Genomic DNA, 17,843 nt, shown 5'->3' with positions numbered 1-17,843 from the left:
GCTTTGCTTTAACCAAGCTGCCTGCCTCCTTCCAGCACTTACTGGACTGCAAACAAAGTACTCCTTGTCTCTCCCTTGCAGTGAACCTCGCTTAGCTAATGTCATTTGTCAAGTCAATCAGGGAGAGTGGGCACTTCAATGGCTGCTGTATAGCCTGGCTGCACTGCCATGGAGACAAGGAGCCAAACAGGCATTTCACTTGCCGTGCTTCACTGTGCAGAGAGTTGGCACAAGAAACCACTATTTTATTTGCCATCAGCCTTGCTGAGACTGTGAGTTTTCCCAGGTTGCTATCAAGAGATTCGGAAGGAGTCTAGCTAACCTTTTACAGAGCAAATAGTAATGCTGCTACTAAAGCAGTTCCAGAGTTTCAATGTGCAGCTCCTCTGCACACATCCCACAGATGTTTGGCTATGATAGGAGCTGTGTGAGAACCTGAGCCCAGTAGCTTGGGTTTGGGGTTGTCACTGAAATGTTGTCAAACCTCTTCAGCTGGATGGTTTCATAGGTGGCTGTTTGCTTACTGGAGCTGTGACCATCTTTTAAGATACTTTAGAATCACCAAGTCCTGTGTTTAATAGCATCTCAGGAGCCTGAAATCTCCCTGGCAGTTGGTGGGATTTAGGAGCTGGCATGCCTTGATCACATTTGAAACTCAGAAATGACTGCTTTTGAAATCTACACACTCCAGCTGATCTCTTGCATAAGGCAGGCTATGGAGTTTCACCCACTAACTCCCCCACCAAGCCCGTAACCCATAAGCAAAATCTGGGTATTGAAAGAGTAGGCAGAAGATGCTTAGAGAGCTTGCAAGCCATCCTGCCCCTCCCTCTCCTTCTTCTCACATGTGCACATGTTAAATGATGCATTGAACAGGTTTGGAAATGCTTCCTCCTGCAGTCCCGGTGAGAAGGACAGCCCGGGTCTGTAGGCAACTACAGGAGGGACAGCCACCTGCTAACCCCCAGCCCTCTCCACAGGAGAGTGCAGGAAACCTTGTGTCAGCACAGAAAGGGCAAAAGTTCAGATCAGGTTGTTTATGGGATTTTATAGATTCAGGAGCCAAGGATAGCTCAGCTAATCCAGAGGAAACTGTAGCAATGGCATTAGAATGCACTTCACATGGGATTCATTCAGTGCACATTCAGATGGACCAGTCTTTCTGTCTCCATTTTTTTAGCCATGAAATATTTTTCTTTGCACTCCCAGCTGCCAGCCACTCTGAGCCAAACTCCAGCAAGGCCATTTCATGAAAGAAAAAAAACAAAACCCAAAACTCCTGTTGCTTGACCTGCCGATGAGCTAGCAGGGATTCAGCGCAGCTCCCAGTAATAGCAGCGCCAGGCGCTGGTCTGGCCCCTGGCCACTGCCAGCCAGCCTCTGCTCCTGCCTGCCTCAGCATCCATTGCTTTTATCCAAGCCATGACATAGAGCTTGCCAAGTGGAAGCCCTGGTGAGGACGTTAGCTGGAAGTGCCACTAAAAGGCCACGTGTGCAGGGCAGGATGGCAGCAGCTTTGCTGTGCCCTCCTCAGCACCTGAAGTCTTGCCAGCTTCGTGGACTGTCCCAGCCATGGCTCATCCTCCCCAGTCTCCAACATCCCATGCAGTCTCAGTGTGAACCCCTCCTGGGAGTATGGCTTTCCTTTTAGGTGCTGTGAGACCACCACAAAAAGCTGTTTGTTGCAGATCTTGGCTCCCTCCTGGTGTCCTGAGCCATAGATACTGTTGCTCTGCTTGAAGAGGTGACCTGGCTTAACCCTGGGTGCAGGTGCTAGCTCCTTCACTGCTCCCAGCCCATTCCCTCTGACCCTGGCAGACTTTCACATGCTCCTCATTAGCCCATCTGTGACCTGTCCCCTCTGGCAGCTGCTTTCCTCTCCCTGGGGACTAAATCCTGATGTTCAAAACCAAGTGTGTCTAGGAGTTAACCTGGAACAGCCCCACACTGGCCATCCTTTGCAGGGATGCTGCAGTGGGGTGCATGTGGGGAGCAGTTCTATGACCGCCAGGTGATCAAGAGCTGCAAAGGACCTTCCATCCCTGCAGGGTGTTTTGGCATCAACCCTCAGGGTATTGGAGCCTTCCCAGGGCGCTGTGGTTTGTTAACCTGAGATACAAATCAACCCATTGGGTCCTGGGGCTTCTCTTCTCCCTGGATACAGGGCAGTGTCTGATCTTGTTCGAGCTATTGGCTCCTTGAAAGCCCAAACTGCAGCTTCATCTCACAAAGCCTGCCCTTTAAGTGAGTGAGCAAGACAAGTAGCTTTTCAATTCTGTATATGGTTGCATCTTGCACACCCTGTCACAGGTGCTTCCTGATAAGAGATTCCTGCCCATGTATTCCATTCAACCACGTGTCAGGTACCTCTTCTTCATGGGGTCTGTCTTTGATGCTGTCTGGGGTCCTGACGCTCCACATGTTGAAGGGAGAGATGATGGGATCTTGCAGAGCAAAGCAGGAAGTGAGTGCTGTTAGTTTTCCTTTGGGTGTAAAAGCATTTCTTGGCAGAAGGGTGCTTAGGTATTATCTTCAATTCAGTGCTACTTACAACATCAGAACAAGCATGTCTCCATGAAAATATAAAAGCCCAAGCCTTAAAATGGTAGAACAAAATGCAGAACTCAATGATTGCGTCTAGCACTAATTGCATCTAGCCCGAAGTGTCAATGGAGGTAAGGGGTAAAAAGCTTCACACTCTAGTGTTCAACGGGAGCAAGAATGGCAGCAGCTGCATAAGTACTCACTTTAGTGTTCCTCTCTAGTCCTTTTGCCTGTGACAAAGGATGCTGTTCACAGGTGTTTATTGCTTTGTCTTTAAAAATGGGTTTGCTCCTCTCTCTGTAGAGGTCACGTTTCAAGAGAGGTGCAGAGATTCCATGGTCAAGCTTTGCCCACGTGTGCGTCTGTATTGCTGGGCTAGCACTGGAAATGTCTCCCTTTCGTAGGAAGGAGAGGAACTGCCTTTCAAAGGCCATGCTGTTTGCTCAGCCTTGCTACGAGCTTGTGCAGGAGGGGCTGCCCAGATATAAGCATGGGCTGTCAGAGCCTCACACATGTCATCAGACCACAGCTGCCCATGTGCTGTCTGGAGATGGGGATGGCCTTGCCATACATAACCCGCTGGGTGCTACTCGCTGCCCTGTCTCCCGCCCGTTGGTGCTGCACAGCCCGGTGCCCGGCACCCGGCACCCTTGGGGCGTGCTGGCCTGCAGCCCCCCGGTGCCGATGGCCATAGAGGGACCGCTGTTGCCATCTGCTGGCTTAGCTGCACAGGAGCAGCAAGAGTTTGACTCAACCCTCGTGGTAGTCGCCCCTCAGGGTGTGTATGGACCCGGCTTCCACAGGTCCCAACCCCTCACCCAGCCCCTGGTCTTCACGTAGCATCTAATCATTGGCAGGCGTTTTAGAGGACAGGATGGTTAGCCTGTTCCCACTTACGCTGTGCTGCTCCCCACCGCTCCCTGCACTACCCCTGTGCAAGGGTGTCCCTCCTGCCCTCCCTGCAGGGTCCGGTACTGACCTCTGGCACAGCACGCTCTGGGAGAACCCACAAGGTTCAATGGGGTTCAAAGTTCAATGCTGCCATTAAGGTAGCACCTTCCCATTAAAGGCAAACGTTTCTACTGCTCATTATAACTGTCAGGTGCTTATTCCTCCTCTGGGCTTGTCTTTATTTCCTTTCCAGTTCTTGGCAAGTACTCCCAAGTCGGGAACGTATCACTGCTGTAGCAAGTAACCACAGGAGCACAGCATCCTGCACATCTCACCTGGCACTTGCTGCCAGTGATGGCCAGGACCAGGAGCTGCGGGACCACCAGCCCCAGCCCTGGTGCCCCAGCCATTCCTGCAAAAGCATTGCTTTGCCTCTGAGCAATGGGGCTGAGCCACAATCAGTGACAGTTCACTTGGGCATTGCTCAGAGGATGAGGTTACTTCTGTAATCTATTATCTTTTTTTTTTGTTTGCAATTAGCACCAGTTAGGAGCCCTGGGAATACATGCAGCAAATAGCAGGAAGTCCAGTTAAGCACATCTCTCTGCTTATCTAAGCCCAGTTAAACAAGTCTCTTGTGGCACAACCCTACAGCTGGTAGCACAACCCATAAATCTTCCAATTATGATCTCTAGCATTGGGATTACTTTTCTTTGCAGCATGTAGTCCTGGAGACTTACATTCAATGCATGCACAGAGGTGAAAAGTGGGGGGCTCACTCCAGCCTGGATACCCCCATAAGTCTGAAAGTTGCATGGAGAAGCCCCCACAGTCCTTGCACCACCTGGATGCTGGATGCAGCCCTGCAATGCACTTGTGGTTTGCCCTGCCTGGGGGCTGCACTTACACCTTGCTCTGGGTGGAAGCCTCGTGTGAAGCAGAGCTCAATGGCTGGGCCTGACCACACATGTTGAGCTTGGGATGGGGGAGCAAGGGAGACGCTGTTTTCTCTGGCCCATGAAGACAGCAATGTGTGTTTGTTTTCCCTGCTGTCTCTCACACAGCATTTGTTTTGCTTGTCGAACGTTTCAGGAGATAAAATGACCTAAAGGGAGATAATTTTATCCTAATTAAAGTTGTCAATTTATCACTGACTTCTGCTTGTCTGTGCCAGCAGGACAGCTTGCTCTGAGTCCATGAGGAAACCTCAGATATAAAGTGAGAATTGAGGGGGGAGATTTGCTGAAGTCTCACATCTAATCTGTGCTTTTAACAGCAACTACAAGCTGGTCCCCTGTTCCCCCTGTGTCATATTAGTTTGCATCACTATGGAATGACTTGGTTTAGCAGCTCCCCTCTCTAACTGGGACTGGATTGTTCTTCTTGTGCCACAGGCTGGTGGAAGAGTTCATGCTGCTTGCAAACATGGCTGTGGCCCACCAGATCTACCACTCCTTCCCTGATCAGGCCCTGCTTCGCCGCCATCCCCCACCTCAAACCAAGCTGCTGAACGACCTCATGGAGTTTTGCAACCAAGTTGGCCTCAACATTGACTTCAGCAGTGCAGGGACTCTGCACGTGAGTGGACTGGCTTGGTGGGAAGCAGGGACATGGGGGTGAAGGGTAGGCAGCTACATGATGGCATGTTTGTGGCAGTGTGTGGTCTATTCCATGTCCCACTCTGCCCAAGCAGAGCTGACAATTATCCCATGCCACAACAAAACAACTCCCTCACGTGCTCTTGACCCCACCAGTGCTGGACAAGGGTGGCCTTGCAACTTCAGTTTGTGCAAGGTGGCCCTTCCACCTTCAAGGTTGCAAGTCACTCCAGCACTGCCCTCTCTGCAGTGGGAAGGACGTATCAGTGCAGGAGTACTCACTGGGACCCCCACATTTCCTTTCTCTGCCTTCTCTCGGCAGCTCTTGGGCAGGGCATTTGCCCTGTACTACACAAAAAGTAGCTCTGCAAAAGAGGTGCTTCTCTCTGGGGTGCTGAAGGTCTCAGGGAGAGCAGGGTGGGGAGTGGGGTGATGGGGTCAGACTGCAGAGTGGTGATGGGAATGGTCAGGTGCAGCCAGCACGGGAGGTGTCTGACCAAGTCTCTGCTGAGCGTGTCCCGAGGCTGAACTCCAGCTGACCAGCACAGTGCAGGTTCCAGGATTTTCTTTCATTGCTGCAACTGGACTGTGGATAATCCTCTGTTAATCCCATCCCCACTGGCCTCCCGCACACCCCTCCATCAGCTGGGACTGCTTTCCCCAATTGCTGGCTGTGCTGAGGCTGTGTCAGCAGACACTGGGCTGCACACTCAGCTCCTCTCCTGCACTTTGACCCCTCCAGCCTTTCCTCACTGCTGGCTCTAGGTAGTGACCTCCTGTATCCATGTCTCCCCAGACTCCCCTTAGTTGTGCCATGAAGCTGTCAGTAGCTGGGTGGGAACCAGGCACTGGTCAGGAGAGGGTTTCTGGGTGCTCTCTCACACTGCACACGTAGGGTTGGAGCCAGTGGGCTCTGTGCCCTGGGTACTCCCTGCCATTGATGCCAGGAGGTGGGTCAGTGCTCAGAAGGGCTGTGTGTGCAGTCCTATCAGAGCTGCTGGGACCAGAGCAAAGCCCAATTTGTTATGCACTTTAGACTTACAAGAGGATCTGCAGGGAAAGGAAGAATTTGGCTTTGAGAAGCTGCTGTTTGCCCCAGTAAGGTCTGCCTGGGTCTCCTTACCACTGTAACTCATCAACACTGAATGCTCTCTCTCTTTTCCCCTCCAGAAAAGCTTAAATGAAACATTTGGTGCCGACAAATATTCTGAAGCCAGGAAAGAAGTGCTGACTAACATGTTCTCCAGGCCCATGCAGGTGAGAACAGCACTATGCTGTCAGATGTGTCTGCCTGTAGCAGTCTGCTGTGGCTCCATCTTCAACCCTCACCCCTTCTGCACTACTGTAGCTGGTTGTTATGTGGAGGGAGAGTGATGTAGATGGTCACTGATCATGGTGCTGCAGGGCTGCCAGCAGTTTCCCCCAGTGTCTCTAGCCCATGCAGCTGGCAGTGAAGGTGTCCCCCATGCAACAGAACTTCACTGGATAGTGAAGCCAAGCTGAGTCTTTCCTCACTCTCTGTAGTGTCTCTGTTATTACTGGCTGGGATGTTTCACCCTTGAAGCTGCATGCAGAATGTTGGCAGACTCACAAAGGACCCAGCCTACTCTGTGAAGAGCTTGTGGCAGGCTCCGTGGTTCATATTTGTGCAGTTTCTTCACATCGTGGTATCCCAACTAGTCCAAAGAAGGAATCAAGAGTGAGGATGATGTAGGGGTGTGGGACTGACCACTGTCTGATACCCAGACACGTGGTCTTAGAAGCAGGAAAAGCTCTGGAGAGCTCTGTAAACCCTTTGGTCTCCGTCCAGACCAAGAGACCTTCTGTGCAGGTCTCTGTGATGGAGGCTTGTGCTGCTTACACTCACTGATTGTTGAATTTGGTGTATCTGCAGCTCAGGACACTTATTCAGATACTTATCACCACTAAAAAAGGTTCTTGTGAGGCATTGCATTTGCCTTTTTATGTTTGCAGCTGGGCATAGCACAGCCTCTTCTGAGGGAAGTCCTACCCCACAGGGAGAGGAGGCATGTTCCTGAAATGGGCTCTCTGTTGTGGCCTGCTTATCACTGCAGGAATGAATCATCTTCCCAACATCACTCATTTGACTGTCTCTCTTCTAATTAGCTTATTTGCTCCATTTACTCATTAGCAGTTGCCTGAAGTCCTGCTGTACTTCAGTGACTTAATGCTTGCTTGCAAATTGGACTGGGGACTGAAGCCATATAGTAAACCATCCCCTTGTGTATGGGTCCGGCTCAGGGGTGCTGTTTTGTAAAGTGCAGGGAATTTCCTCTGGAGCTGGCTGTGTTGTCCCAGATCCCATGTCCTGCTTTGGCTTGTCCTGGTCCCTACTGTCACATCTTCCTTTTCTGGTGGAAGGTACAGTTTGACATGGATTTCTTGGGATCCCTTTCTGTTCCTGCTGACTGTGACACAAGCCTGCACTTTGCCTGCAACAGCACATGGAGCAAGCCTGGCAGCTGGCCAGAACAGATGAGCAAGGAGAAGGCAACTTGCTTCTGCAGTGGCATGAAGATGAGCTTTTTGGGACCCACTGACACGCTGACTTGCTGAGACTTTGCCTCTGTGATCTCCTGAGGCTGTGGTTGGAGATGTGGTTGGTGTGCTTTGAGATACTTCCCAGTGACTCTTGTTAAGATTTAGCCCTGTGTTAGGTCTGTACTTGAAAGAGGTATCAAGGTTTTGGGGATGAAGTCTTCGGAGATACCAGACAGGGAGTTTGTGGAGGAAGAAAGAGGAACTTCTTAAAGGAGTGTCGTGGTTTAAAACCCAAGCCACACAGCTCATTGACTCACTCCCCCCCTTGTTCCCCCAACTCCAAGAGAGTTGGGGAGGAGAATCCAAAGAATGTAGCTCCCACAGGTTGACATAAGAACAGTTTAATAACTAAGGTATAACACAAATCACTACTGCTACCACCAATAGTAATAATAATGATAAAGGAAATAACAAGTGAAGAGAATACAACACCTCACCAGCCACCGACCCATAACTCACCCCACCCTGCCCGACCGAGCACCAACCGATACCCCCTCCAACCCCCCGGGCCCCCAGCCCTTCCAGGTAACTCTCAGTTACCTCCTGGGTATGACGTGCTATGGTATGGAATACCTCTGGCTAGCCTGGGTCAGGTGTCCTGTCTCTCCTTCCTCCCGGCCTCCCCTCCTCCCTGGCAGAGCATGAGGCTCAGAAAGTCCTTGGACAAACCAAACATTTGAGCATTAACTCAAAACATGCTCGCTATCAGCAACCGTTCCCAGCCCGAAAGTCAAAACACAGCACTGCACCAGCTACCAAGAAGGAGAAAAATGACTGTTACTGCTGAACCCAGGGCAAGGAGATATTCCATAAGACATGATTTTGCCAGAAATTAAACTCATTTCATCATCAGAAGGCCAAGGTGCCCATGTGTTTAGGTATGGTGTGCAGTCCATTCATGCCTGGTAAACCTGCTGTCTGGCACACTCCCAGAAAAGGCAAAACCTAGTTTACAGCTGAGCCCATCAGCCCTGCAGGACTGCCTGTATCTGGACAGTAAACAGTGTTCCCCTGGGCTGACATTCCCTGGCAGGATGGTAGTGCTGTGCATGATGGGGTGCTCTCATTATTGGGAGTGGTGCATGAGCCAGAAGAAGCAGATATCTGTCTTGAGCCTGGGATGAGCTTATGCAGTTGGCTGTTTACTGAACTGTTCTTTAGTTAGTAGATGGAGTTTCAGACTTGGCAAAAGCCATTGGTCAGGTGAGCAGGCACTCTGCTCCTGTCCTTTAGGAGCACTTTCCAGTATCCCCCAGGATGTGCTCACAGGAGTGGATCTGTATGACCTCCAGTCTGTGACGAAGGACCATGACACCGTGAGGGCAAGAGACATCAGTGTTGCTCTTGGCAGTCTCTGGTCCCTGACCACACTCGCTGTGGGTGAATTCACAGCTCCCCCAAATCCTGAGCAGTTGGGATTCCCACCATTGTTCTGCTAAATGCAGGGGACAGGTAGTTTCAGGCTGTGTCAGTGCCTGTTGGAAAAGACAGCTACTGGGTGGAGGGAACTTTGCCTAGGAGGAGGATATTTTGCTGTCTGCCACCAGTATTAGAGCAGGCAGAAGAATTGTCTCTGGATTCTGGATGTCATGGTCCTTCACTGAGGAGAGAACAATCTGAGCATTGGCAGCTGTGGAGCACAGCTACGTGGCGGCCCATGCTGGTGTCAAGGCCTGGGCCATTGAACTGACAGATGGCATGGCGAGACCGTCTGGTCAGGGCGCTGAGGAGTCATCCATATCCCTGCACACAGCTCCCAGTGATAAAACTGGTGTCTCAGGGACAAGGCTGCAGTTAAATCAGCCAAAATAAGCTGCTGACAGGTTTAACCCATGGTTGTGCCAAGACTGCGTCTTCCATCTTCATTGCATGCTGGTGGTCAAGACATCAGACTCTTGGAAGAGGAAATGAGAAGCAACTGGTAATGCATATGTCTTGGGGAGTGCCTGGATTGCCATGCCAGGAGCCCTGTAACAGATGGAGGAGTGGCAACATTCCATTTTTCAGGGGCTCAGTCACTCGAGGATTCAGTCTGTCTGTGAGAGCAAAGCCACCCCTGGTTGGCTTGGGTTTCATTTATTTCCAGGCTCCTCATGGTTCTCCAGGGATTGTGGCAAACCCTGGGGATTGGAGACCACTTGTGAGTCAAAGCTGTTAATGAGAAAACGTCTGCTTTATGCCACGCTGGTATCACTGGGTGGTGCTGTCATGGTGGCAAGGATGGGTATCAGATACTTGTCAGGCTGGGCTTCCTGCAGTGTGTAACCATACCACAGCCCAGAGGAATTTCATTTTTGCCATGCTACCCAAGCTGATGCCAACCTCAGCGGGCGTCATGAGAAGCCAAAAGGGTGTCAGAAATGGTGCTGGACTCAGCAGCAGCTGGGTTTGGCCAGCACATCCATCAGGGAGAAGTGCCCCAGACAACAGCAAGCAGCACAGGACCTTCAGTATGTTTTATTATTTGAAACAAAGCAGGGATTGCTCTGCACCTGCTGGGTGCAGGGAAAGGATGAGCCCTTCCCAGCAGCTTTCTTATAGCAGAGATATTAATCTGTGGTCTGTTCTCTACCTACCTGGTATTGCAGGAACCTTCCTCCCTTCTGTCCAGGAGCATAACTGCCTGTAAAGCCCCTGTAATTTCATGCTGTCTGCCTGCACAAGGGCGCTCATCTCCTTCCGCAGCAGCCTCCAGCACTTGGCGTGTCTCCCTGCCCGACTGCGCAGAGCCTTGTTCGGTGGGAGCCGAGCTAATTGAGTGGAGACCATACTTCATGGAGTCTATCAGAAACAATTTAATTCTGGGTTGTGGAAATTGGCAGCCGCCACAGCTCCTATCCCAGCTCTTGGGTCTCATAATAAGGCCGGGACTGATGCTGCTTTTTTTAACCTGCTCTATTTACTTGCCCAGATCAGTGTGTTGCTGCTCAGCAGGAGCTGGCTGTGCCACTGGGCTGGAGAGCAGAGGATACAGCTGCTCAAACTGTGGATCCCAGGACAGCCCTGTAATGAGAGCTGGCTACTCCTGTTTTTTTAAATCACTTACTCTTATTTTTAAATGGGTTCATTCAATCGCCACTGTGCCGTGACCCTGCCACAACCCCCCTGACCCACACAGCCTCCCCTCCCCGCCTGGGCTCAGCCCCCATTGTTTTCCCAGCCTTGCAGGCTGGTGTTTCACAGATGTAAAAATAAAAGCTGTAACATATGGGATAACAGGAGCAGTGCAGCCAGGAAAAGCTCCTGCTGAAGAGGCTGCTGAGCAGCATTTTGCCGACACGGCCCCAAGTGTTGGGTTAGATGGCCAGTCCAGCCACTCAGCTTCCCAGCTTGTCGGTGTGGGATGGAGCAGCAGGAATCACAGCGGGGCTGTGTCCTCCTCCTTGGTGATGAAGGAACCACTCATGCCACCCCCTAGTGCTCTCCAAGCAGGTGCAATAGGGGTACAGAGCCTGCAGCTGGACACAGAACCAATGAGCCTGGCACAGGAGCTGCTCTACAAGATCCCTTGTTGGGAGAGCATCTGCAATGGGCAGAGAACAGACTGCGCTCCCCCCTGGAAGATGGGGGATGGCGAATGAGCACCAGGGCCTGAGCAGAAGCAGGAGACTGCTTAAACCCATGTGTGATGTGAAGTTAATGCAGTCCTTGGGGCCAGGCAGGATCAGCTGGCAGCCAGCAGGTCCCTGCAGTGGCTTTGCTCTCTTTGCTCTGTGCTCAGTTCCTGGAGCACCCATCTTATCCCTGCACAGCCCAGCAGGTGAAGGACCATCAGCTGCTGGAGCTGTCTCACAAACATGGACCCCTCCAGCCTCTTGCAGGGTCCTGCCACCATCCTCACTTACACCCTTTCCTCGTTTCTCACCACTTTCAGATGGCTCTCTACTTCTGCACTGGTGTCCTGGAAGACGAGACCCTCTTTCGCCACTATGCCCTGAATGTGCCCTTCTACACTCACTTCACCTCGCCCATCCGCCGCTACGCAGACATCATTGTGCATCGTCTCCTCTCTGCCTCACTTGGTGGGTGCCACTAGCTGCCTGTGGTGCAACTCTGGGTGCTGCAGGGGGAGGGAGTGGTTGTGCCCAGCACAGGAAGCACAAGGCCATGCCTTGGCTGACATGGGTGCTGGGTGCTTGGAGTCTGCATCTCATGGGGCAGCTCCCTCACATGTGGGTACTCTCAAACAGCAGGGACACGGAGATGAGCTTAGCATCTGGGTCCAGGGTGCCATGTAATGACTCTAGAGCAGGAGGCAGCATGGGCAGATCATTGTCATTTGTTGCCTTCCCAGGTGCCAGCCCCCCTATCAAGATGGAAAAAGAGGCAATCCAGAGACAGGCAGAGCACAGCAACGACCGGAAGATGGCTTCCAAGAGGGTGCAGGAGCTCAGTGCTGACCTCTTCTTCAGCATCTTTGTTAGGGTAGGAGCTAAGATATCCTACCCCAGGTCATCTCTGTATTTCCTCATGAAGGCTCAGCCTAGATGTCACCAGGCAGAGGGCTGTGGGACTGCCTAGCTGGCCTTGGGGAAGGCAAACAGTCTAGTGACAGCCCTGTCTTTTGGCAGGAGTGTGGTCCTCTGGAGTCGGAGGCCATGGTGATGGGTGTTCTGAATGAGGCCTTTGATGTCCTGGTGCTGAAGTTTGGAGTCCAAAAGCGCATCTACTGCAATGTAAGTACCTCACCAGTGTGAGATAGTGCCAGTGCTGCCTTACTAGAGGGCTGCAGTGGAGGCAGTGGCTGTCGTTGTGCCCTTCTGTGCCAGCGGAGCTGCACCCGAGCTGGGCTAACTGGAGGGGTGGGAGTCTTCATGGGTTCTTCCTTCCATCCCTCTGCCCTAGATAGGCATGAGCGTCTAGGGGGGTCTGGAGCAGCTTAATTTCTGAGGACCAGCTTCTCCCTGCTATGTACTGGGGGTGATCTAGTGTAGATAAAAGGGAATAAAAACAGATTCAGGGGGACAGAGATCAACATGGAGCTGAAGTGAGGGAAGGGAGTGAGACTGGTTTTCATTTCATTTAATCAGGTGGTGTATCTGGGGCCGTGTCAGCACCACTGTAGGCCAGTACCTGTGGTTGGTGACAGCATCTTCTCTTAATAACTTGGTTATATGGCTGGCAATTACATCTTTAAACAGGACATATAGCATGATATATGTTGTGTATCACAGCAGCCCCTGATTTACATGCTGGGCTGAGGCTCATGGGCTGCTGCATCCTGGTTGTTAAAGAGCTGCAGAGGCAGTGTGCTGGGCAAAAGCAGCATTGTCCCCATCCACAGGTGGAGGGGCAGAGCTGAGCAAGGGGATGTTGTCAGGGCCACAGGCTGTTCCTAAGACTCTTCCCTGGCTTCAGGCGCTGCCCTTGCTGGGCTTCCACTTCCGGAAGGAGGGGAGGAAACCAGAGCTGACACTGTTGTGGGAGCCAGAGGAGCCAGAACAGGAATCTGTACCCCAGGTAAGACCACTGAGCAGGGGATGAGCTCACAACACCATGGGGCTGGCAGGGAGGCTGTGTGCAACATGAGGGTCCTATCTGTGATATCTGCAGTGACAGCTTCAGGAGGCAGGATAGCCTCCCAGACTGCCAGGTCCTGCTGTCCCTCTGTGTCCCCTCCCTAGGGAGCCTGACCTCCACCTCAGCCTCTGCCATCCAAATCCTCCATCCCATCATGCCCCCTCATCTGACCCCTTCGTGGCCCTTAGGCTCTGCCCTGCCTGCCCTGTGCCCTGTCTCCCAGTTCAGATTCCTCCAGGAATTGAATTAACATGCTGTTTACTTTCTTCTTCCAGATCATCAGGTAAGATGTTAAGTAAGATCAGGCATAAGGCAGCACCTTCCTCTCATCCTGGTGTTCCTTGCCCCCTCACTGGCACAATCCTTCCTTTGAGTTTATATCCTTGTGACAGGGTTGAGACCTGAATAGGATGAATTTTTTTAAGTCAGACTTCCTGAGATGCAGTGTCAAATGGTTTAACAGCATCTAGAAATCTCTCTCTTGTGTCCCTGTCATCTATTAACTTGGTAACTCAATCAAGGGGAGCAATCACATTTGTCTGGCTTGATTAAGTGGTGCTTCTTTGCCAACTTTTGTCTGGCATCCCTATAAAATCACAGCTGTGTTGACTGCTGTGATCCCTGCCTACTGCCTGGGCGGGGATGAGAGTGCTGGATTCCAGCCCTCCAGGGGCTCCACACATGAGCCCCATTTCCAAGCAAGCCCAGGACAACCCATCCCTGTTCACCTAGGGCTGGATGAAAAGGACTCCTAGTACAGGGTCAGGCTGACACTCGCAGCTATATGATGCATGTCCTGGGAGTCCTTTCCTTCCCAGATGTCCATTCGAAGCCAGCAGAACTCCCTGGCTGCTGCATGCATTTCTGCAGGCCTCCCTCCCTTTGAAGCTCAGCTTTCCTTTCTCAGTTTGGCTCAGAGAAGCCCCCTGGATGCAGCCCGAAGTAGCCTTGGTTCCTCCTTTCCTCCAGGAGCATGTATCACTTACATCCTAGCCGGGGCCCACGTGAAAAATGATGCCCCAGCATGAGCAGGGCCCATTCTGGTTAAGCAAACACTCAGCAGTAGAGGCAACTCCTCCATGAACCCTCCACACCTTCTAAGAAAATACTGGAGCCCTCCCCTGGGAGCAGGTTCTGCACTGTCCTCTGAACCAACAGATTCCCAAGCTGATAAATCCCCAACGCTGGGATGAGTGGGATTCCCTGGAGCTGAGCTGAACCGTGGGAGATACCACCTGGACACCTCACAGCATTGAGCACGCCCTGCTCCCTGCCTGACCCTGACACTTGGCCTCTACTTCCTCTCTTGGCTCAGCGTGGCCAGGCAGTGGGAACATTGGGGAAGGCAGTTTGTGGGAAGCTGTGCAGGGGTCTGGGCTGGCTGGCCCTGCCACGGAGGGGAGGTGTTGCCTCCATCTCTCCACAAGCTCCAGGAGATGGTCAGGACTTCAGTGTGCATTACTTAGGGCTTGAGTATGAAGTGGATCTAAGACTCAGGGGATTTGGTGTGAAATCGTGCTATTCCCCAGCAGTTCATGGAAGGAACAAGGCAGGATTGCAAAGGAGAGCCCTGATAATGCCCATTTAACTCCCTCAGATGTGGGGGGCTGCCAGCTGAGGTAAGCAGGGTGCTAGGTAGCCAGCAGCTATCTGGGCAGCCATCTGCAAAAGGATTTTCCTGTAGTTTGCTCCTCACTGGCCACTGTGATATGTTTAAGTCTCAATGAGATTTCACTGTTCTGAATGATTAATCTGGAGCAGCTGCACTGGATGAGCTGGGAATGGTTTGACAAGGTTACAGCACTGGCTCTATGCCCACTTCTCCTTTGGGTCAGCCCCTAGCAGATGGCCCCATTCAGCCCTGCTTCTGTGCAGGGCTTGAGGACAGGCTCCAGCAAGTGAAGTCCCCAAATGCCTGTCCATGGCCCCAGGGCAGGTTGTTCCCAGCGTCCCAGCCAGCCATGAATTGTTCTTTGTGGATAGACATGATCAATACTTCCTGCTTCTTAATCTGCAGTCAGGGAGTGGGGAGGTGGCAGCAGGCAGCAGAGCATTCCTGAACAGGAAGGACTGATTTTCTGAGATCTTTATTCTCTTGTGTCTCTCTCTCTTCATCATGATCCCTTCCCTTCTCACTGTGGGAGCACTGGGGAGTTGTTCCCTTGTGGGATGCTCAGTGTGATGTGGGAAACCCTTCTTGACACAGGTTACTGTTGGTGCTTGGCCAAGTTCACAGAATAACAGAATCATTAGGGTTGGAAGGGACCTCTGGAGATCATCTAGCCCAACCCCCCACCAAGGCAGGGCCACCAAGAGCAGGTTACACGGGAATGCACATGAAGTTGCTTCATTAAGGGATGATGTGCATTCTCCAGCTGGAGAAGGGATACAGGGGCAGGCTTTAGGTGAGGTTGGAATGCAAACCCAAGGGCACAATTATCCCTGCTCCTTCCCTTCCCAGACTGTGGAGAATGAGAGTGGGGCCTGATCTCGCTAGAATAATTGAGGATGTTTTGGGAGGCCCATGTAGGTGGGTTTGGGTTCCCTGACTAGCTTTGCAGCCTGGTGGTGTTGCCCTTGAAGATGTAGTGTTCAACCCAGGAGCACCCTGGCCCTCAACAGAGCTATCTGAAACTGTAGTGCCCCAGTCCCCAGTTCCTGATGGGTGCTGCAGATGAATCAGCAAAAGCTGGCACAGCTCTAAGCAAACCCTGGTGTGATGCCAAAACTGCCTCTTCTCTCCCTTTTTCTGTCCTTTGCTGAAGGTGATCACCATTTTCACGCTGGTGGAGGTGGTGCTGAGGTCAGATGGCGTCCCTCTCAAGTACAGCGCCCTGCTCAAGAGACGGAGCTCGGAGAAGTGAGCACCCTGGGCTATGTGTGCTTCCCACTGCCAACGCTTCCTCACCTCCTAGACCCTGCACTGGCACCCGCTGGGACACAGGGGATCCACAAGGAGAACCCCACTGACGGGTTCTCAGTTTAAAAACTGATGTTGTTTTATTTCTGGTTTGTATTTTAACTGGCTGGGAGCAGGGCTCAGGGCTTGAGCCTGCCACAGGTGAGGGCGTTTCTGCTCTCGGGTGTTTTAGCTTGATGCTTCATTTTGTTTTTTAAGGCAGTGGTGTCCGTTCCCAGCTATCTTGGGTACCCATGGTGAGGGCCAGGTGGGGACGTGTGTCCCCAGGAGAGGAGAGGGGCTGGCTCCACTTCCAACCAGGTGGGATGCAGTGGGAAGCAGCCATGGGGCCATGCAGGAGGGTTTCTCAGAGGGTTGTGTATTGTGAAATAAAAGCTGGGTCAGCAGCTGCATGGGGGGCTTTGTGCAGGTTTTATTTTGTCTCTTCCATGTTCCCCCAGTCATGAATCCCAGCAATAACTCATCTCCCAGGCAGCCTCATGCCTTCCCCTGCCTGCCAATTCCCTGACTGTGAAATTTAAGTGGCCTTGACACCTCACCCATCCCCTGGATGTGCTTAGCTGGAGTGCATGGGGGATCCATCTGACATGTGCTTCGAGCTCCTGGTCTGGCAGCTAATCCCTCAGTCTGAGCCTTCACTAGGAGTCAGGGTCTTGAGCCCCTCACACCCTGGCCTCCAGTCTAACCTCCCCCAGGACTCTGCAACCCATGTTCTTGCTTCTTCCTGCTGCTCAAGAGAGTATCCAGCCCCTCATGGACCAACCAGCACCTCTGCAATCTCCAAGCATCTCTGCCTGCTCCCCATCCCCGTGTCCCCCACCAGCACTGTGCAAGATGTCTTCAGAGGCAAGGGCTGCTCCACTTCATCACCCCTTCAGGGTTGGGCAGCCATGAGCAGCAGTTGGTGGAGTGATGATGTCTGGAGTGAAGGAGTAGATCCTTTGTGCCAGGCAGGGAGGGGGGCCTGCTTTACCTCATCAGTGGTGACAGATGTGGCCCTGGCACAGTCACATCTGCTCTTTGCAGGAGCCAGGAGCTGGCCAAACCCGGGCTGCCCGGCTCAGTTTGGGAATCGGACCCTGGGATGGGTCAGGGCTGGGTACAACACATTCCTCAGGAGATGGCAAACAGTGAAACCATCAGGGTCGCGTGCAGTCCCCAGGGTTTGTGCTGCTGGTGCCATCCTTCCAGATGGCCTGGTGCAACCACACATGAATGTCACTTTCCGAGGTGGGAGCTGGGGAGAGCAGCCTGTTGCTCCTGCTCCTCACTGGGTGCTGGTGACATGTGGCTGTTCCCTGTCCGCAGCAGGTTACCTCGCTGTGCAGATGAGCTGGCACAGGCTACCCCACTGTGCCCCATGTGTGGGGCAGTGGTCCCAGAGCCTGACAGGCAGTGTGGGACTGTGTCCCCTGGGAGACAGGACCTGAGGACACTGACACCAAAGGCAAGGTATTCCCCTCCTTGGAAACAAGGCCAATCCAGCCTGGCCCAGCTCAGCCTGTCTGCAAAAACAGCACTTTGCCCTGCACCCTCCCTGCCACTCCCTGGGGTCCCACAGCCAGCTGCCCCATGGGAGCTGGGGGCCACTGGGTGCTCTGGTCCCCAGGGAAGGGCTGGAGGTCCTCCCTCACTGGTGGGGGGCAGGGATGTCCCCAGGGGGGCTGGGGGCATTGGGAGGGCCCTGGGCAGGGCTGAGAGATAGTCCCTGAATGTTATCAGCTCATCGTCTCACCTGTGGAGGGGCCCGCCTGTGGGACAGGAAAGGGCCATAAAGGGCTGTGGTGTCCCCCCCACCCTGGATGCAG

The 17,843-nt window shown here is 52.7% G+C and overlaps 1 protein-coding gene across 3 annotated transcripts in view; it reads left to right on the top strand.

Annotated features, from left to right (window-relative positions):
• Nucleotides 1–16,427, top strand: part of DIS3L2 (DIS3 like 3'-5' exoribonuclease 2) — a 205,184-nt gene extending 188,757 nt beyond the window's left edge. For all 3 annotated transcript variants that reach the window (XM_031043063.2, XM_005142298.3, XM_031043064.2), the window contains 7 exons: nucleotides 4,830–5,013; nucleotides 6,204–6,290; nucleotides 11,470–11,617; nucleotides 11,890–12,020; nucleotides 12,167–12,271; nucleotides 12,954–13,055; nucleotides 15,881–16,427. In XM_031043063.2, coding sequence (XP_030898923.2) covers nucleotides 4,830–5,013; nucleotides 6,204–6,290; nucleotides 11,470–11,617; nucleotides 11,890–12,020; nucleotides 12,167–12,271; nucleotides 12,954–13,055; nucleotides 15,881–15,979 — 856 coding nt within the window. In that variant the 3' untranslated portion in view covers nucleotides 15,980–16,427. The remainder of the gene's footprint in view (nucleotides 1–4,829; nucleotides 5,014–6,203; nucleotides 6,291–11,469; nucleotides 11,618–11,889; nucleotides 12,021–12,166; nucleotides 12,272–12,953; nucleotides 13,056–15,880) is intronic.
• The last annotated feature ends 1,416 nt before the right edge of the window (nucleotides 16,428–17,843 follow it).

Source organism: Melopsittacus undulatus, chromosome 6 (genome assembly GCF_012275295.1).
Source record: "Melopsittacus undulatus isolate bMelUnd1 chromosome 6, bMelUnd1.mat.Z, whole genome shotgun sequence".
NCBI lineage: Eukaryota > Metazoa > Chordata > Aves > Psittaciformes > Psittaculidae > Melopsittacus > Melopsittacus undulatus.
The sequence above is the reverse complement of the archived record's forward strand: the minus strand, read 5'-3'. Positions and strand labels throughout refer to the sequence as shown.